The 21,290-nt window shown below is 48.1% G+C and overlaps 1 protein-coding gene across 1 annotated transcript in view; it reads left to right on the forward strand.

Annotated features, from left to right (window-relative positions):
- Window positions 1–2,378: 2,378 nt before the first annotated feature.
- Window positions 2,379–21,290, forward strand: part of PRPSAP1 (phosphoribosyl pyrophosphate synthetase associated protein 1) — a 28,757-nt gene continuing 9,845 nt past the window's right edge. Inside the window, exons 1-7 of the mRNA XM_044247374.1 lie at window positions 2,379–2,723; window positions 7,915–7,967; window positions 10,923–10,989; window positions 17,519–17,691; window positions 19,043–19,158; window positions 19,612–19,667; window positions 20,210–20,355. Coding sequence (XP_044103309.1) covers window positions 2,554–2,723; window positions 7,915–7,967; window positions 10,923–10,989; window positions 17,519–17,691; window positions 19,043–19,158; window positions 19,612–19,667; window positions 20,210–20,355 — 781 coding nt within the window. The 5' untranslated portion in view covers window positions 2,379–2,553. The remainder of the gene's footprint in view (window positions 2,724–7,914; window positions 7,968–10,922; window positions 10,990–17,518; window positions 17,692–19,042; window positions 19,159–19,611; window positions 19,668–20,209; window positions 20,356–21,290) is intronic.

Below are 21,290 nucleotides of genomic sequence, written 5' to 3' on the forward strand. Positions count from 1 at the left end.
GGGTTTATGGCCTCCAGGACCGGAAGGTCCTACATTTGTGTTGTTTTAGGCCACTCTGTTTGTGGCAGTTTGTAACGGCAGCAAGAGGGGAAAAATGCACCTGCTATCAGATTACCTAAGTTATTCATTTATTATGTTTGTTCATTTTTTTAAAAAATCTCTCTTCTGATAGATTGTATCCCTCCAGGGTAGGAGTTTTTGTCTTTTTTTTTTTTTTTCCCCTAAAGTATCCCAAACACCTAAAACAGGCCTGGCAAATAGCAGGTGTTGAGTAAATGTTAACACATGGGTAAGTGGATAGATGTAGAAAGTGAGGGAAAGAAAAGAGTAAAAGATGATAAATTGTGGGATTTATTGGCTGGGAACCTCATGGTGATGTTCATGCACAGAGGAAATAGAGGAGGAGCTACAGTTTAAGGAGACTTGAGGACATGAACATGGTACAGGGGTTCTGGGGGACACAGATAGGAAAATGTGAAGGGAAGTGGTTTCCTTTTGTTTTAGAAGGGACTGAGGCTTGGGGCGCCTTGCGAGTTCAGTCAGTAGAGTTTGTGACTCTTGGCCTCAGGGTTGTGAGTTTGAGTCGCATGTTTGGTGTAGAGATTGCTTAAAAAAAAAAAAAGCTCAAAAAAAAAAAAAAGGTGAGGGGCACTTTGGGTGACTCAGTGGGTTAAAGCCTCTGCCTTCGGCTCAGGTCATGATCTCAGGGTCCTGGGATCGAGCCCCACATTGGGCTCTCTGCTCAGTAGGGAGCCTGCTTCCCCCTCTCTCTCTGTCTGCCTCTCTGCCTACTTGTGATTGCTCTCTCTGTCAAATAAATAAATAAAATCTTTAAAAAAAAAGGTGACAAGGTTTATGGTTAAATAATTTGGGGACACCTGGGAGGCCCAATTGGTTAAGCATCCAGCTCTTAGTTTTGGCTCAGGTCGTGATCTCAGGATGTGGGATGGAGCCCCACATTGGGCTCCGTGCTCCGCAAGGAGCCTGCTTAAGATTTTCTCTCTCTCTCCCTCTGCCCCTTGCCACCCCCAACCCCACTCAATCTACACTCAAGCACTCTCTTTCTCTCTCTAAAATAAATACACAAAATCTTTAAACAACAATAATAATAATTTGGCTTAGGCTGTTTTAGCTCATGGGCTTTTAAAAACTTGTTCATTTCATTTTATTTTATTTTTATTTAACCTGTCCCAAGGGGAGGGAGGGGGTGGGTTGGGCAGTCATTCTGGAAAGCCAACAGAATGCAGATCAGGCAGCTATGGGCCCCAGGGTGGTTCAGTTTCCAGATCCTGAAGCTTCGGAACTGTGAGCCTTCCTGAGGTCATGAGTCACAATCTATTATTCCCTCAGGCCCAATGTCACGGCAGGCAGAGCCCCTAGAAGTTATTTGTATCAGATGGTACTGGGTGTGTTGAGAAGCGCGACACAAGCCTCCGTCCCCGATCCTGGGGCAGCTGGTCACTGGTGGCCCAAAGGTTCCCCTCCTTCCACTTCTTGGGTCTCGCTCAACATGCATTGACTGCGCGCCTCTAGACCCCTGTCTGCCCTGGGCCCTGGGCAATCGGAACCCCAAAATATACACAGTCTTGCCCCAAGAGGGTTTACGTCCTAGTTGGAGAGACAGATGGTTCATGATGGTAAATAAAACACAAGCCGCTGTGCGTGGCAGCATACGCGGTACAGTCCGGGGGCAGAGGGGGGGGGGGGGGTTACTGTGATTGAGGCGATCTAGCAAGACCCTGAGGAGCAGATGCTACTCCGAATAGGTCTTCGAGGGACGAGAGCACGTGGAGGAGGAGGAAGGGCTTCCATGATGGAGAGCGGAGCAGCAACTGGCACGAGTCCTTAGACCTGCTCAAGGAACTTTGCCTCCGGTGCAGATACGAGGTTAGAGGCTGTTTGGGGCATAAAGATGAGACTCGGGTCCACGCACCACTTCTGGGGCTGCGCGGTAACCCGCGGAAAACCACCCCGCCTCCACTTTTCCAATCAATCCCTGCTCAGCGCTTCAGCCTCGCCAGGCGCTCGGGCTGTGTGAGCATAGAGGCGCAGAGCTAGAGCGTCAGCCTCCTCGGACGCAGACATTTTGGATCCTGGCAGAAAAGCTGGCCGCGGCTGAGACCACTATCAAACCAGGTCGCACCGCCCAAGAATGTGAGAACAGAAGAGCTCCAGTAGGAGCGACAAAAGCAAGCGGCGGAGCGGTTCGTGAGGCTTCCCCGAGCAGGACAAGCTTTAGAAGAGGTGCCCACGGCCCTGCCCTCATCTGAAATGGCAGCCCCGGGGACGCTCTAGCCGACGCCTCTCTGAGTCCGAGAGGGGGCGGTGTCCTCGCCGCTGGCTCGGAGGTGGCTGATACGCCGGTCGCGGCGAGCGTGGGTTCCGCCCCAGCCCTTGGCGGCCTCGGGTGGGAGGACCGTGAGGGTCTCGGGCCTCTCCCCTGCGGTGCCTGGGGTCTCGGCGCCTTCCGCGGCCGGATCCCGCGCCTCGCGGCCGCCTCGAGCAGAGCCGCCCCGGGCGCCGGCCGGCCGTAACCGCGCCTCGGGCCGGACGATGCCCAAGAAGCTGCTGCTGCTGCCCCCGCTCTCCGCGTCCTCGACCCTCCGCGCCCCGCGAGCCCGCCCCGCCGCCCGCCCGGCCATGAACGCCGCCCGCACCGGCTACCGAGTCTTCTCGGCCAACTCCACGGCCGCCTGCACCGAGCTGGCCAAGCGCATCACCGAGTAAGGGAGCGGGGGCGGGGCCCCGGCCGGGGGCGTCCCGGGCGCCCCTTCCTGCGCGTAGTCCTGCACCTGGGGCCGTCGAGCCGCGGGCCTGCGGGTTCTGGGCTGGACCGACCCTTGCGGGTGGCCCTTCTGCGGCGGGGACGCGTTCCGCCGACTCTCTGACTTCTGCCCGCGCCGGCTTCCTTGCACGGCTCGCCCTCCCTCCCTCCCCCCGACTCCCGCTTCCCGGGCTGGGGAAGGGGGAGGTTGTCATCACCCCCGGAGGGGACGCTTGGACCGGGCGGGGGGTGGGGGGCTCCGAGTGCGGCTCCCTGCCTCACGGTGGAAGTTGACCTCGGAGACCCGTCGTCGCCACTCCCAGGTCTCGTCGGTGGGCCCGAGGCCCGCAGGTCCGGGCGCTGGGACACGCACGACCGGGCCTGGCGGTGCCAGGGGAACTGCCACCCTTGGGGGGCGGCGGCATTACGGGGGCAGCTGTAAGGCCTTGCAGGTCGAGGGTGTGGGATGCACCAAGGAAGCAGAGGTGGAAGGGAGGGCAGAGGACAAGGCGGATTTGTCGGAGTTAGTGGTAGAAGTAAGTCTGTGTTTCCTAACTCGACTTTAGATTCAATCATCTGAGGTCAAGTCTGCCTTTTCTTGTGTTTTTAACCCAAAGAAGCGTGCGATCTCAAGTGGCTTCTGGAGTCTGACAGCTCTGAGATGCCTTTTGGGTCTTGCCCCTTACTAGCTCTGTGGCGCTGGGCAAGAGACTTGATTTTGGTGACTTCCATTGGTGAGATAAGGACCGTGCTGTCTGCGGGGCAGGAACACCCTAAGCATGAAGAAAATAATGTAGGTAAAGCCTGTAGCAGAGCAGAGGCTCACAGTGGGCCTCTGAATAATACTTCTTTTCTAGCTGGCTCTGTTGGAGAGTCCCAGAGCTCTAATGTAAAGGAAGGGCCTTAGGAACCCCTTCCGGATCAACTTGTGACAGGCGTAAGATATAAAATGAATAGCTTGTTTTTCAACATTTGAAGTCATTTTTGGGGTCACTTGGGTGGCTCAGTGGGTTAAGCCTCTGCCTTTGGCTCAGGTCATGATCTCAGGGTCCTGAGATCGAACCCCGCATCGGGCTCTCTGCTCATCGGGGAGTCTGCTTCCCCTTCTCTCTCTGCCTGCCTCTCTGCCTGCCTGGGATCTCTCTCTCTGTCCAAAAAAAAAAAAAAAAGTCATTTTTGTATTTAAACAATTTACATTAGCATCCCTCTGGATTTTTCAGAGTTGATAAATAATTCTAAGAACCTGTTTTTAGATCCTAGATGGAAATGTGAGAGGGAAACTTTGGACAGATTTTCTTAGTAAGACCTATGTTCTTTTCAGTTGGAGTTTTAAGTGAGATAAGAAGAGTAAATCCTTTTGCAATCTACTACCAAGTTTGTTTCTAATCCTTGATAAATGTCTGGCTTTTGAGGCCAACTAAAATGCTAACTTCAAATATAAAGCTCATATTTGTTTATTTTGGGTCAGATTTTTACCACAGTGACCTTGCTGAGGGAGGAGGGCACATTTAAAAGGTCAGTGGTTTTGCTTATTTATTTATTTTTAAAGATTTTATTTATTTATTTATTTGACAGACAGAGATCACAAGTAGGCAGAGAGGCAGGCAGAGAAAGAGAGAGAAAGGGAAGCAGGCCCACTGCTGAACAGAGAGCCCGATGCGGGGCTCGATCCCAGGACCCTGAGATCATGACCTGAGCCGAAGGCAGAGGCTTTAACCCACTGAGCCACCCAGGTGCCCCTGGTTTTGCTTTTTTAAAATATTAGGTTCTTCCATACCTTGTTCCAGAAATGTTTTAAATTACTGTAAATAATATTTGTAAATACTTCATCCGTTTCATATCTGGAGTTTCCGAGTAAAATTTTGAAAGAAAGGCCTTTACCACTAAACAAACGTTGAAGGCCCCTGAGGTTATATTTTATTTACATGATTGCTTTTGAATCTGAACTTCCAAGCAAGGATTTTCAAACTTTTCTGGTTATGCACTTTAATCAATAAGAAGTTAGGTGGGTTACCTTCCCAGGATAAGTTACACATGTGTTAGAATTAACCTCCTGTATCCTTTATCCAGCTTTAATTTAGAAACTTTTTGTTCATCTTACTTCATTTACTTTACCCATCTTTCACCTTTTTTTGGCTGGAGGTTTGTTTTGTTTAAGTGAGCTCTGTACCCAGCATGGGGCTTGAACTCGTGACCAGGAGAGCAAGAGTTACATGCTCTACTGACTGAGCCAGCCAGGTACCCTAAGGAGTATTTTTTTTAGATTTTATTTTTATTTATTTGACGGAGAGCACAGGCAGAGGGAGAGGGAGAAGCAAACTCCCCACTGAACAGAGAGCATGATGTGGGGCTCAATCCCATGACCCTGGGATCATGACCTGAGCTGAAGGCAGTTGCTTAGCCAACTGAGCCATGCAGGCGCCCCAGGAGGTTTTTTTTCTTTTTTAATGTGGTAGAATTTTCATAACATAATATGTACCGTTTAACCATTTTTAAGTGTATAATTTGGTGGCATTAAGTACCTGTACGGTGTTGTATATTTGTTACTGGGATCTATTTCCAGAACTTTCTCATCATGCCGAACAGAAATTCCATATCCAACTAACTCCCAGTTCCTTCCCTCCCAGTCCCTGGTAATTTCTTTTCTACTTTCTGTGTCTGAATTTGCCCATTCTAAGTACCTCTTTTATATATATATTAAATATTATATATATATAATATATATAATAATGAATACTATATATAATTTATATATAACATATAAGTATTATATATAAATATATATATTAAATATATATATAAAAGAGGTACTTAGAATGGGCAAATATATATATAATATGCATATATATGTACATATATATATTTAAAGATTTTATTTATTTGACAGACAGAGATCACAAGTAGTCACAGAGGCAGGCGGAGAGAGAGGAGGAAGCAGGCTCCCTGCTGAGCAGAGAGCCCGATGCGGGGCTCGATCCCAGGACCCTGGGATCATGACCTGAGCCAAAGGCAGAGGCTTAACCCACTGAGCCACCCAGGCACCCCCTAAGTACCTCTTATAAATGGAATCATGCAACCTTTGTCTTTTTGTGTCTGACCTTTTTACTTGGAATAATTTTTTCAGGGTTCGTATTACAGCATGTATCAGAAGTTCATTCCATTTCTTTTTTAAGATTTTATTTATTTGTTAGAGAGAACATGAGTGCAAGCGGTGAGGGGGGGCCCAGCAGGCAAAGGGAGAAGGAGAAGCTGACTCCCCGCTGAGCAGGGAGCCCGATGTGGGACTCCATCCCAGGACCCTTAACTGACTGAGCCACCCAGGCACCCCTCATTCCATTTCTTTCTTTCTTTCTTTTTTTTTTTAATTTTATTCATTTATTTTGACAGCGAGAGATCACAAGTAGGCAGAGAGGCAGGCAGAGAGAGAAGGGGAAGCAGGTTCCCCTCTGAGCAGACAGCCCGATATGGGGCCAGATCCCAGGACCCTGTGACCATGACCTGAGCTGAAGGCAGAGGCTTTAACCCACTGAGCCACCCAGGCGCCCCCCTCATTCCATTTCTAAGGGTGAATAGTATTCCAAGGCTGACCGCAAAAAGTTTACTTATTTACTTATTTATACTGTGCACACTATTTCTTAATTGTTTATCAAGAGAAATATTGCATACCCCAGCATTCATGTTTCATAGTTGGGGGACACAGGTCGGTGACAAACTTCAATGGAAAGAAATTCTTTGCATCCCGACATCACTTTGTACTCTGCAAGATCCCATCCTCCTTCATCTCAAAACCTGTCACGGAATCATCATTTCTTTGGAAATCTGCACATGTCTCCTTTCTTGGTTTAGCCACAGCGGACTTAAGAGAGAGCGGCAACCTGCCGGGGTACAAGAATGCCCAACCTCGGAAATGGCAGAGAGTGACCCGGAAGTCCTTGCCACTGATGTGCCCTCAGAGCCCTGAAAGCCCCCGTCGTCCTCAGTCCCCGTGTCCTTGACCACTGCTCCACTGCATAGCTGGCGGGAGTATTTATAAGCAGATCTACCCTACATCATAGTGTTTCACTCATCAAAGTGATAATGCCAGCTGATTTTAAAAAAGCCTGCCACAGGGGTGCATGGCTGGCTCAGTCCGGGGATCATACAGCTCTTGATCTCCAGGTCATGAGTTCAAGCCCCATGTTGGGTGTAGAGCTCACTTAAAAATAAAATCTTTCAAAACAAAAACCTTTGATGCTGTTAATTCCTTAATATCTTTTTTTTTAAAAAAAGATTTTATTTATTTATTTGACAGAGAGAGATCACAAGTAGATGGAGAGGCAGGCAGAGAGAGAGAGAGGGAGGGAGAGGGAAGCAGGCTCCCTGCTGAACAGAGAGCCCAATGTGGGACTTGATCCGAGGACCCTGAGACCATGACCTGAGCCGAAGGCAGTGGCTTTAACCCACTGAGCCACTCAGGCGCCCCTTAATATCATTTTTTAAAAAAGATTTTATTTTATTTATTTGACAGATGAGATCACAAGTAGGCAGAGAGGCAGGCAAAGAGAGAGGGGGAAGCAGTCTCCCTGCTTGAGCAGGGAGCCCAATGTGGGGCTCGATCCCAGGACCCTGGGATCATGACCTGAGCTGAAGGCAGAGGCTTTAACCCACTGAGCCACCCAGTGCCCCTCCTTAATATCATTTAGTATCAGAGTCCTTGTTTGTAGTTCGCTCACTCTCTCCGAAATGGCTTCTCACACTTGGTTGGTTCTAATCAGGATCCAGACAAGATTCACAGTGTGTTTGGTTAATGGCACAGAAGTCCCTATGCTTTTGACAATTGGGGCCTCTATCTCTGGCTTGTGGTTTTGGAACCAGTGCTGATAACCAGGGGTTTGGGAAAGATTTTGCAAGACCGTTAGAGTTCAGAAAACAATGAACTGGACAGGACACTTTGGCCGCGGACCCCGTAGAGCAGTGTGTCACAATGGGGTGGGCACTTGGAGCCATGGAGGGCCGGCGGGTGTGTAGTCCTCAGTGCTTTTAAGTTTCTGAACTTTCTGTTTTGGGGAAAGAATGCCGGTCTAGTTATTTTAGCCTTTCAAATATTACCCGTATGAACTGGAGGGTTGTTTTTTTGAAGAGCATTTTTAATTGCCTTTTTCCCCCCATAGGCGTCTTGGTGCTGAATTGGGCAAATCTGTGGTCTATCAAGAGACCAATGGAGGTGAGCGAAAATGGGATCTTACACATCCTTTGTTCTCTGTGTTTACTCAATACACATGCATTTAAAAGGCAGATGTTACGTGCAACACAAGGTCAGGTGTCTGTCCTTACGCTCTGCTTCACTCCTAGTCTTGATTTCTTTCTTTCTTCTCTTTCTTAGTTTCCTTCCCCTTTTCCCAAGATAATGCAAATGTCCTGTCATTTTAAACATTTTTTTTTTTAAGATTTTATTTATTTATTTGACAGAGAGAGATCACAAGTAGGCAGAGAGGCAGGCAGAGAGAGAGAGGAGGAAGCAGGCTCCCCGCTGAGCAGAGAGCCCGATGCGGGACTCGATCCCAGGACCCTGAGATCATGACCTGAGCTGAAGGCAGCGGCTTAACCCACTGAGCCACCCAGGCACCCGTAGACCGTGTGTTTTTTCTTCTGTATTGGGCTACACTTGACGAATTCCTTTTACATTTACCTGTCTTGTTACGTCAAACGGCATCAAGAGCCGTCTGGTACCAGGTAGTAATGACTTATTGGAAAACCATTTTTGAGTTCTTTCATCAGCAAATTTTTCTCTCAAGTCCAAGTCTCTTGTAGACTCTCCTCCTGGGTTGATAACCCATTTTTGCTGCCGTCTGCATTTCTGTGGATAATTGTAACATTAAACGATAATGCTCGAAAGCCCTCTGTCGATGGCCATTGTCCTAAGAATGCTGCATCATCAGTGTCCCCAGTGGGGCCCCATGCTTCAGACTATAATGCCCTGCGAAGACAAGTTAATATAAAATAATTCGGAGCTATTTTTGCACAGTTGAAAGCGTCGGTTTATGACCCAGGGCTTCCTTTTCTTTCTAGGGTGGAACTGTCTATGATAAATTACTAAGACTTAATGATGTTCAGGGATCTAAAAAAAGGTATTTGAAAAGGGGAAAGTAATTTAATGGATGGTTTAGTGGAAAGCACTTGCACCCAGGATGTTATAAGTTCCATGCTTGTTATAATTAACCCCCAGATATCCTTCAGCCAGCTTCCATACTTAGTACCTTTTTTAAAAAACAAGTTTTATTTATTTAAGTAACCTCTGCATCCCATGTGAGCCTCAAACTCATAACCCCAGTGTCAGCCATCTCACGCTTCTCTCACTGAGCCAGCCAGGCGCTCCCTACTTAGTAACTTTTCACTTGGTGACTAGAATTCACCCTTTATCTCCTGCCAAAGCAGGAGACGTTGGTACTTGAAAACCCAAAGGTGGGGGCACCTGGGTGGCTCAGTCCATCAAGTGTCCGACTCTTGGTTCCAGCTTCGGTCGGGATCTCAGGGCGGGGAGATTCGCCCCGAGTCTGTGCACAGCGTCTGCTTGAGACTCTCTCCCTCTGCCCCTCCCCCTGCCCTCTCTGCCCCCCCCCTCATATCTTTAAAAACAAAAATCCCCTAAAGGTGAATGCAGATAGGTGAGCTGATCTGTTTAGCAATAATGATCTTAATTTATGGTCATGGTGTTTGAGAATCCTGAAAATAAGCACTAGAGGAGGAGAAGATGGTTTAATGAAGACCCTTTTCAGGACGCCTGTGTGGCTCAGTCACTTAAGCCTCCCACTCGTGGTTTTGGCTCAGGTCGTGCTCTCCGGGTCCTGGGGTTGAGCCCTCCCTCAGGCTCCCCGCTCAGCTGCGGGTCTGCTTGAGATTCTCTCTCTCCTCTCCCCCCACACACGTGCTCGCTCTCTCTCTCTCTGAAATAAATAATCTTTAAAACATTTTTTAAAAATGCGGACCTTTTTCTCCATCCTTCCAGCACTGCCCTGGGCCTCTTCTCCCTTCCTCCCCCTGCTCCTCGGTCCCTCTCCTGCTGTCGCAGCAGTTTGCCAACATCCCTGCCTGCCTTGATTTTTTGTCTCTCTAGGCCGTTCTACTCACCTCCACCAAGATGTTCCCAAAACGCCAGTGTTTTTGACTCCCGCTGCCGAAATCCTGCAGGCTAGGGTCCGGTCTCCTCCGCGTTCACGCAGGGCTTTGGGATCCGAGCTCTGCCCACTCACTGCCCATCGTCCATCCTGTCTCCCGTGTGTCCGTGACTCCCGATTACGCCTTCAGTCTGTGGCTCCGCACACCGTACACGGTCCAGCTGGCAATGAGGCCATTGTTCCCAGCCCTATTACTCTCTCTCCTGGTCTTTTTCTTTTTTTAAAGATTTATTTAGTAGAGAGAGAGTACGTGAGAGTGTGCAGAAGTGGAGTGAGGGCCAGAAGGAGAGAATCCTCAAGCAGACCCCCCTCAACTGCCCCCGCAATCCAAGCCGGAAGCCCGATGCAGGGCTCTCTCCCCCGACCCATGGGATCACCACCTGAGCTGACACCAAGAGTCAGACCTCGAACCATCTGGGCCACCCAGGCGCCCCTATTTTTTTTTTTTTTTTCAAGTAGTCTATGCCCAACATTGGGCTTGAACTCTCCATCCTGAAATCAAGAGCTGCCTGCTCTCTTGTTGGTCTTTTCCTGGCACATTGGCTTGAACAGTCTGCCGGCCTTCGACCTTGGGTTGTCCTCCAGGATCCGTCTTCATCTGCTTGATCCACGTCCTCCACTTCGGGACCCCAAGGACAGGGCCCGACACAGAGGCGGCCTTGGCATCTGTTGAAAGAAAGATGTTAACCATTGACCTCTTTATTTGCTATAGACTTTTCTCCAAGCCTCTCATCTTTATTTTGGTGATGGATTTTCCTTTTTGAACCTTGAGATGTCCTGTGGACCTGTTGGCGTTACTTTTGCCTGTTGGTGTATTTTTGGCTTATTTTCCCTTTAGCGTCACATTTTCTGTATACGTACTAGCCATTGTGATCTATTCAGAGCTCATCTTGGCGCTCTAGGTAGAATGTTGGTTTAGTGTCATCTCTACTCCCTCCAAACGCTGCCTGGTTATTGTTTCGTGAAGTGCTTTTCTTAAACTATAGAACTTCCGTATTTTTCAGAAACAAGAGTGGAAATAAAAGAATCAGTTCGTGGCCAAGATATTTTCATTATACAGACAATACCCAGGTAAGAGTTACCACTACTTCATGTCTCCCTTTTCCTCTAAAAATCTGAGTGATGTAATTCACTGTGTTATCATATAATCAACGATTGAGTTTTCTTTCACTGTAAATGCGTTTGCATGTTAAACTGAATGCTTCCCAAAACCCAGTTGTAGGCTTTTAAAGAAATTTTTTAAAGATTTTGTTTATTTATTTGACAGACAGAGATCACAAGTAGGCAGAGAGGCAGGCAGAGAGAGAGAGGGGGAAGTAGGCTCCCCGCCGAGCAGGGAGCAGGGCTCGGTCCCAGGACCCTGAGATCATGACTTGAGCGGAAGGCAGAGGCTCAACCCACTGAACCACCCAGGCGCTCCCCCTGCCCCCCCTCCTTGTGGGCTTTTGACTTTCCCGCCCTGTTTGTCACGTTGTCCTTTGGATCTTCCTCTCCAAGCCTAAGCCACTAGAGGGGAAAAACACCTTCCTTACCAGTCCTTACGCACTGAACCTAGTCCATGCCTGCTCCACTCTGCTAAAAAGCTTTCTTGTTGTTAGGTGCAATGCTGGTTTGTACCCATCAAGACCGTTTTTGCGCTCTGTGTGTGTGTATGTACGAATGTATGTATTTTCTCTTATGTCTTGTTAGCCAGCATCTCGTACGTCAGTAGCTTTTGATCGCACCGTATTTTTTTTTGCCCAGTGGCGCATTTCTAGCTGTCTCTATAGGAGATAGCATGTGCCACCCCTTCCCTTAAGGGAAATCCTAGCCTTCCTGAGGGTGACCTTCCATGTGGGATTATCTCCTCTCATCCCCTCCCAGAGAATTGGGGTAGTTAGGCTATGTGTATCTTTGAAAAATGCAGACCTTCACGTCTCGGTTAATTTAGATTCCTGAGACCGAGTCAGTAGTAAGAATGGCACTGACCGCCAGCAGTGTGCGCCCACTTACACGACCGTCTTTCATCCTTTTTTTTTTTTTTTTTAAGATTTTATTTATTTATTTGACAGACAGAGATCACAAGTAGGCAGAGGCAGGCAGAGAGGAGGAAGCAGGCTCCCTGCTGAGCAGAGAGCCCGATGGGGGGCTTGATCCCAGGACCCTGGGATCATAACCTGAGCCAAAGGCAGAGGCTTTAACCCACTGAGCCACCCAGGCGCCCCCGTCTTTCATCCTTAAAGCACCTCGGGCTTGGAAGCTGTTCGGAGCCTCAGTGACAATGTGACTTGTAAGAAATGTCTATTTGGGGGAAGCTGGCTGGCTCGGTAGAGCATATGCAACTCTTGATCTCAAGGTTGTGGGGCGAGCCCCACTTTGGGTATGGAGACTACTTAAAATAAAAATAATTAATTAAATTATTTAATTAAATAATTAATTAAAAAATAAAAGAAAGAAAGAGATCTCTATTTGTCTTCCTTTCCTGGTGCTGAGCTCCCAAAACCCTTGGAATTTCCTAAGTGATAAGAGCAGTATAGGGTGTCTTTTGTTATTTAACAACCCCCCTCTGAACCGCACCTGAGGTGGTTTTTGGAAAGCCCCTAGATAACCGCGAGGTGGGGGCTGGTTGCCCGGGGAACCAGCCATCGGGTTTGAGTTGGAACTTTCAGCCCCCGGAGGGGGTGTTGGGCGGGTGGGGGTGTGAATCAGTTATCAGTAGCCTATGCAGAGCTGCCTCCGGCAAAAACCTGCATGCCGGTCAGTTAGTGGAGATCCAAGATCCATAGGAAGATTCCAGGAAACTGAATAAAGGTCCCTGCCTTTGTAGTATTGGTGGGCCGGGCAGTGTTGGTCGCTGTCTAGGCCTCCAGCAGTTTGGGTTCGACGCTGGTCGCCCCCTTCTTGCCTAGTGCTTTGTTTGATGCTGCACCTTGGAAATGAGGGGAAGATTTGCAGGTCTTGCCCAGGAGTAAAATGCGAGTAGTGAGGGCACTGGAACACCCGGGAGGCTGCCCTCTGGTGTGCTGCTTATCACCCTGGCTTTTGTCCTTGGCGAGGGGTGAGGCTGCCTTGTCCTCACTCCTGTTGCTGCAACGGGTGTGTGGGGCTCACCTTCTGGATCCCCTCAGAGCTCGTGGCCTCTTTCTTGTGACCATTCCAGTCAAGGTAAATTTTTGGTTGTTGAGGTTGGAATTTAATTATTTGGAAATGGCCCAAAGCCATCCTGAAGGAAGCGATTATGTCGCATGAGTGCCATGTGTGATACTGAGCAAGGAAAATCAAATGGACACGAAGCTTCCCAAGTGTTTTTTGAAGGACGGTTTCCCTGTTTATGTTACAAGCTCTGGTGTGTTGATGTCACGCAAGAGGGGTCACCAAAAGCACATTTACAACTTATTTGCGGCAGATGATTAAAGCTTGGGGTTGGGGGTGGGAAAACCCTACCCCATCACTGCGTCGTCATGGCTTCCATCTGTGGTGTTGGCGCTGTTCTGCTGATGTCTACAGACCCTGTCTGTTCCCTTACATTTGTCGTCTATCGAAAATGACAGAGCAGTAAGGGTCGAATTTAATATAGCATGTGCTTACCTTAGGAGAAAGAAAAACCGGTCAGTTGGTAAACAATTAAGATTGTCCTACTTAGATACAAAGGCTACAAGAAGTCGCCCGGATGTAGTTGGAACAGTCTTAGGGAACAGATAAACAAAGCGGAGGCTGCCAGCCAACTTCTCTTCACCCCGCTAGCCCGCAGATTAACCGCCTGGTGTCCAGTTTATCTAGTGACGGCAGTGAACGGGGAAAGCCAGTGTGACAAAGGCTCTTTTGTCGCCTTCCTGCCCAAAGGGTGGGGTGTGGGAGGTTTTCCTTAGCCTTGGGCTGGAGGATGTTGAATCCCTTGGCATAGGTCATTAGGAAGAGGAAAAAGTAGAAAATGAAACCTCATGGCAGAAGTTAGTAATTAATGGAAGGAGAGTTATGCTGAAATCAAGGTCCTTCCGAAATCATTCATCTTGTTACGTTGACATCTTACTGTCTGGGCCCACCTCATGGTGAGCTGTGGAAACCTCGGTGTAGCCTTTGGTTGTGTGTAAACGCTGTCACAAAGCCAGCTAACAGCCCACCGCCTGGACAGACACCCAGAGTCCCTTCCTTCCAGAATCTGCTCAGCTCACTTCAACCCTAAATAAATTGTTGCCTTGAGATCTGACGGAGGAAACTATGGCCAGTGCCGTACTCCACACGCTATCGCACCAGTGGAAGGTTAAGAAAGCTCTGATTGTATGTCTAGCATTGTCACACAGTCTGTATGCAGAAGAGGACTTTTACTGTGGTGTATGTGATGCCCGGTTTCAGTCTAGATGGGGACTCCTGAGTTCTTTACACACCGACCTCCCAAGTACTGTGCGGTCTTCAGCTGAACATTCAGAGCCCACAGGGCATCAGTTTAGGCGATGTGATGGGGGAAGGGGTGCTTTCCCCTCTGTGGGATCAAGTATGAAAGACTTTGGGAGGGGAACATTGAGTCAGATGTGCTCTTTGGGACAAAGGATTACCACAAGGGTGGTCCAGTATGGGTCTCTGGCATTTTCTTGAGATGTGGTCAGCCTTGTTTACCATTTTGTCTCCACCATCTAACACAATGCCCGGTTCATGTTGCTCAATAAATATTTGTTGAATGTATGAATGGACTAAAATCGACCAAGTATAAAGAATTCTTGGGGCATCTGCGTGGCTCAGTCGGTTGAGCGTCTGCCTTTAGCTCAGGTCATGATCCCAGGGTCCTGTGATCGAGCCCGGCATTGGGCTCCCTGCTCCGTGGGAAGCCTGCTTCTCCCTCACCCAGTCCCCCTGCTTGTGTTCCCTCTCTCACTGTGTGTCCCTCTGTCAAATACATAAATAAAATCTTTTAAAAAAAAAAAATTCCTGGGGCACCTGGGTGACTCAGTGGGTTAAGCCGCTGCCTTCGGCTCAGGTCATGATCTCGGGGTCCTGGGATCGAGTCCCGCATCAGGCTCTCTGCTCAGCAGGGAGCCTGCTTCCATCTCTCTCTCTCTCTCTCTCTCTGCCTGCCTCTCCATCTACTTGTGATCTCGCTCTATCAAATAAATAAATAAAATCTTAAAAAAAAAAAAATTCCTAAGCACCTTGAAAGTGTTTGATGAGTGCCTTGTCCTGATTTTTCCTAAAGATTGTGTGTCCTCTAACCTTTCGATGCCAAACTTGGGACTTTTTTTTTTTAAGATTTTATTTATTTGACAGACAAAGATCACTAGTAGGCAGAGAGGCAGGCAGAGAGAGGAGGGGAAGCAGGCTTCCTGCAGAGCAGAGAACCCGATGTGGGGCTGGATCCCAGGACCCTGGGATCATGACCCGAGCCCAAGGCAGAGGCCTTAACCCCCTGAGCCACCCAGGCGAAACTTGGGGCAGTATTAATTTGGGAGTGCGAGGAGGAAAAATCCTCCAGCTTATTTCAGAGGAAGGAAACAACTGGAAAAGAGTGTAACCTGTCAGCAATCCGCAAGGAATCTCGTCCTTTTCTTAAAGTCAAGTCCTGAATCAATTCTATCTACCCTCTGGGAGAAATGCTTGTGTGACAGAAGCCTGAAATAGTTACAGAAACCCAAATGACAAAGGTGAGGTTGGGAGTGCTCTAAGCTGAATGTGGACAAGGCTTTGCTCTTGTCAGTCGGCTGCGCTCAGGATGGCACCCTCGGAGAGCGCGGCAGGCAGATTGGAAGCGACCGGGAGGAAATGGTCTCTCTGTCCTTCGGGCTAAACAGCGGTCTGACGACGGCAGTTTGTTGTAACCACTTCCGCACCGCCAGGTCTCCGCGGCCTTCACCGCAAGCTTTCCATTTTGCTCTCCGCGAGGGCAGCCGCGCTCGGGAGGGATAAGCCTCCAGAGAGCCTCGCCGCTCTAGGGACGATTCCAGAACGGACCGCTGAGCGTCTGCTCCTCACACAGATACAAACGAAGACCTGGGAAATGATCCTGCTTCCGCCAGGTGAAGGAGATACACTCCTGGCCCAAAAGAGGGGGTGTTCGAGGACTTGGATACTGCAGGCAGGAGTGAGAACAGGCTAGAGAGGAAAGGTGGAGCATTGGGAGAGTTTCCTGAAGGACTTTAAGGCCCTCACCATTTTCTTCTTTCTTTGGAGGGTAGTAGAGAGTGGTCTGAATTGGGTGTTGAGCGCCACCACCCCCCCTTCCCGGGAGGGGCAGGTACCTCACCGCAGCCATTGAACTCTCTTCACTGGCTGTGTGAGTCCGTTCAAGGTCAGGCTAAGGAGGCATATGCCAGGTCCGTCCTCAGGGGCTGGGGTCCGCTGCGTCTCCTACCCAGCCTGCCCTCAGGAGCAGAGAGCCGCCTTCTCCGAAAACCCACCTCCCGGAAACGCTTGGAGGTGGCCTCTGTTAGGACCACTTTTGGCTCTAGTCTCACCCTCCCCAGGCCACAGGGGGTAGAGTGACACAAGGCACTCAGCTCGTGGCCCCACCGATGACCTTCCCTCTGCCCTAAGGTTCTCGCCCCCCCCTTTTAAAGATTTTATTTATTTATTTGACAGAGATCACAAGTAGGCAGAGAGACAGAGAGAGTGGGAGGAAGCAGGCTCCCCGCTGAGCAGAGAGCCCAATGCGGGGCTCCATCCCAGGACCCTGGGATCATGACCTGAGCCAAAGGCAGAGGCTTAACCCACTGAGCCACCCAGGTGCTCCAGTTCTCGCGCTTTTTAAGGGGACCGTAGGCTCCGTCACCCTTGGCAAAGGGTAGTAATCCACATTCATTAAGAACTGGAAGTAGCCTTGGAGCGTCTGGGTGGCTCAGTGGGTTAAGCCTCTGCCTTCAGCTCAGGTCATGATCTTAGGGTCCTGGGATCAAGTCCCGAATTGGGCTCTCTGCTTAGCCTGCTTCCTCCTCTCTCTCTCTCTGCCTGCCTCTCTGCCTACTTGTGATCTCTCTCTGTCAAATAAATAAATAAAATCTTAAAAAAAAAACAAAAACAAAAACATGGAAGAAGACTTTCCTTTGACTGTCTTCCAGATTCATATTTTATTCTTGGTCTCTCTGGGTCATCTTTGTCAGGCATCTGTGTATCTTGAGAAAAAGAGAGGAGGAGGGTTTTGAAAACTCTCCTCATCCAGGACTTCCCTGTCCACCCGCCTCCTCTCTCCCCCGTGAAGAACAAAGAAAAATCAATCCTTTCTGGCCCTGGCAGCTCAGCAGGGCAGTGGGTTTCCCTTGGCGTTCACAGGGAGCGAGGGGCTGCCCTGAGCCGACAGTCCCTGGGACAGTGCCGCAGGTGTTGGCTCACTCTGGCCGGCCACTGACATCTGCTTTCCGTGGCACCCCAGTGACATGTCACTGACAGAGGATCCCGGCAGAGGTGAGTGTGGCTAGCTGGGCTGCGGATTTCCGTAACCACCGGTGGAAACCACAGCTCAAAGGAAGAGCTAATAAGCTTTTCCCCTGGTTTCTGAGGTGCCATCGTTGGCTTGTGCGGTGACAGAAACACCTGTGATGCCCATCTTGGCAGCCCAGGTTAAAAGGCTGATGTTTCAGTCTTTTTTAGGGGTTAAAAAATGGACCTGACCCCAAAATACCAATTTTTACCGTTTCAGAGATGTGAACACAGCTGTGATGGAGCTTCTGATCATGGCGTACGCACTGAAGACCGCCTGTGCCAGGAACATTATCGGGGTCATCCCGTACTTCCCCTACAGCAAGCAGAGCAAGATGAGGAAGCGGGGCTCCATCGTGTGCAAGCTGCTGGCGTCCATGCTGGCGAAGGCAGGTGCGTGTGCACATGGGCCCCGGGGCTCCCGCCCTGTCATCAGGACTCTTTCTGCATGAGATTAGTCCCTCCCTCCGAGAGCTAATTTGGGGCCTCTATTTTCTTTAAGTGCTGTTCACTAATCCCTTTCTTCCTGTTTCCTCCTGGTAGTCCTGGTTAGGGATGTGTGAGCGGAGGTATAAACTCTTATGTTTTCCTTTCCTCTTTGTCTTACTCGACAGTGACGTTGTCTCTGCTCTAATCCTGGACTTCTCCATCCTTCTGTGCCCCCTCATCTTCTCATGAACTTTAGCTGTGATCCTGGTGTCCGTGTGGGATCTTTTGAGCGTCAGGATACAGTTACATGTTGGCCTTGGTTATTAGCTAGATTCTGCTTATGTACACAAGATGGAAACCGGGTTTTTCTTTTCTGCTTCTCCGGTTTATATAATCCTCCTTCCCCCCCCAACTCTCTGGCCGTCTTTCTGTACAGCAGCTCATTCTCATCGCTTTTATTCTGCGTTCGTGGCGGTCATGTACTTTCTGGCCTGCCTGAATCCAGTTGGTAACACTTGATAGCAGTTGGGATTTTATTTGCCGGGCGGTTTACTTAAAAACTTGAATATACGTTCAAGTCCTGAGAAACATTTGGATTCTATTCTCTCTAAAACTATGATAACGCAGTGTTTGGGGAGGAACGGGTAGTACTGGTTCTTTGCTCTAGAAGGTTTGCAGTGACCTTTGTCCATTTGCGATGTTTTTATGTGTGTCCTTTTTTTTTTTTTTTTTGTTCACGACTGTTTATAAGAGTGTGTCTTTATTGCTGTTAGATAAGAATACTTCTTGATTCATTCTTTTATGACAGTTAGAAATTGTTCCAAACCTTTCGATAGGGATTTTTCTTCTAATATACGAATTACTTTGTTTTTGGATTCTTAACTCCTTTTGTTCTAGCCACGGGCCTTTAACATGTCTTTCTAGATTCTTTAATCAAGGCCTAACTATTTTTTATATCCATTACTTCTTCAGTGGTTATTAATTCCATATACATACTTTTGCTTCTGCCTGATTTTTCTTAATTTTCAGGACCAAGCTAGTTATGACAGTAGGGGAGAGCCCTTGTTTCTCTCTGCTTGAGCTCTCTGTCCATGTGGAAGATTATAAGCTCTTTTACCTGAGGCTGGACCACATTCTTTAGTTCATTAAATATTGTTAAGGTTACAAACGAAGTCTGTAACTGACGTGCTTATTCACAATACATTCCCCGTGTTCAGTCTTTGGTTAGGGAACAGGAGTGGGCGTCTAATTTGTGTCCACTGTAGCCATTAACTTGTAGGGGTGAACTTTGTAATTTTTTGTTTTAAAATTTCAGGTTTAACTCACATTATCACTATGGATCTTCATCAAAAGGAAATACAAGGCTTTTTCAGCTTTCCCGTGGACAACCTTAGAGCCTCACCTTTCCTGCTTCAGTATATCCAGGAAGAAGTGAGGAGCCACCAGCAAACACCCCTTTGTCCTCAAAAGAGACCCTATGTAGTTTTTCTCTGGTATCAGATTTCAGTATTGAAAGGCACATCAGATGACCTTTCCCTTGAGTCGCAATGCCTGAGGCAGCCAGATAGGGTCAGCATATAGGCGTGGAGGAGCGAATTTTTAAACGCCATTAAAAATGGATTTTCTTCCAAGTATCTTTAGCAATTTGCTTCTGTTTTCTGAAATGAGGGTGTTAAGATGTAATTATTTTTTTATCTTCTTGAAGTAGCCATACTTTGGCAATGATGTAAATTGTTAAGTGTTAAAATTTGAACGTGTCCATGAAACTCTGGCATTATTTGCTAGTATGGATCATTGTTATGAGAGGAAGAAGAGTCCTACCAGCACCCAGGTGTTCCTTTGTGATAACTTCTCAGTGTTTTCTTATTTTCCCTTCAAATCTAGATTCCAAATTACAGGAATGCAGTCATTGTAGCTAAGTCTCCTGATGCTGCCAAAAGGTAAGTAAGTTGGACATTCAAAAAATGCCTCTCAGTGCTTCGCTGGTCAAAATGAGCTGTTTTGGAACGCAGGGTCTGTTGTCACGTGGCCTGGAAAAGCTCATTGGCTCGAGCTTCCCCCACCAGGGCTTTATCGCCGGTCCCCGAACAATACAGGGCGGTCCCCGCGTTACTTGGTTTTCCTGTGCGAGAAAAGGAAGTTCTTCCTTCGCGTTCTCAGGAAAAGGAAAGCAGAGGGCTATGGAGTGTTTTCCAGGCAGTGGTTTTCAAGAGACCTTTTTGAACAAAGTTCCATCCTCTAGAGATGCGTGTTACAATACTGGGCCAAGGGTAGAACTGAAATGGTCTAGCATCAGATGCTGGCCCGCGTCTCAACTCCGGTGCCGCCTTTGCCTCTCGAGACGTTTATAGTCTGGTCTGGGCCTTGTCTTTGGATTTGTCTAAATCATTGTGCATCCCGAAACGTTTGAATGATGTTTTCATTTGATGATTATTAGTGATGAGCTAGTGACACCCGTGAACTTCCCTGTTTCTCATTGCAGGGCCCAGTCATACGCTGAGAGACTGCGTCTGGGGTTGGCTGTGATCCACGGAGAGGCTCAGTGCACAGAGCTGGACATGGATGATGGTCGCCATTCTCCCCCGATGGTCAAAAATGCTACTGTCCATCCGGGTCTGGAGTTGCCGTGTAAGATGAGCTCTATGTTTTTATTTCACTTGTAAGTTGAAGAAGGTCTTGAGTGATACAAATGGCTAGGAGTTAATACGTAAATGGAGGTATGCTATTTTGGTTATTTTTTTAAAATTTATTTTAATTTTTTAAAGATTTTTATTTATTTTTTAATTTAAAATTTTTTTATTAATATTTTGTATATTTATTAGAGAGAGAGAGCACTGAGCTGATAGGAGAGGGAGAAGCAGGTTCCCCTTGAGCAAGGAGCCTGACACGGGGCTCAATCCCAGTATTCTGGGATCATGACTTGAGCCGAAGGCAGACACTTACTGACTGAGCCACTTAGCGCCTCTACAGATTTTTATTTTTAAGTAATCTCTACGCCCAGCAGGGGGCTTGAAGTTATAGTCTTGAGATCAGGCGTCCTATGCCCTTCCAACTGAGCCAGCCAGGCGCCCCATCTTGGTATTTTTAGATAATTGAATGGTGTGACATTGATTTCCCCTTTTGTAAGAGGAGATGTGTTACCTTCACAGACTGTGTAAGGACAGTTCAACTAATCTGGGTGGCACTTAGCATTCAGAGAGTATGAAATAATTTTAGCTTCAGTGAAAAAGTTGTAGGTGTGAAATCTTAAGCTTTTATATATTGGTAAGGTAGGTGATAGCAACCATTGATTATATACCAGGCTTTGGTGATCCGGGTAACTTTTAGCACTTATTTTAGTAATACAACCTTTTGACCTGATAACTGACTAGGTTTTTTTTTTTTAAGATATTATTTATTTATTTGAGAGGGAGAAAGGGCCGGGGGGAGGAGAAGCAGATGCCCCGCGAGCCAGGACACATACACACACACACGCACGCACGCACACATACACCCTGATATTGGGCTGGATCCTGGGACGATGGGTCAGGACCTGAGCTAAAGGCAGATGCTTAACTAGCTGA

Source organism: Neovison vison, chromosome 5, assembly GCF_020171115.1.
Source record: "Neovison vison isolate M4711 chromosome 5, ASM_NN_V1, whole genome shotgun sequence".
NCBI lineage: Eukaryota > Metazoa > Chordata > Mammalia > Carnivora > Mustelidae > Neogale > Neogale vison.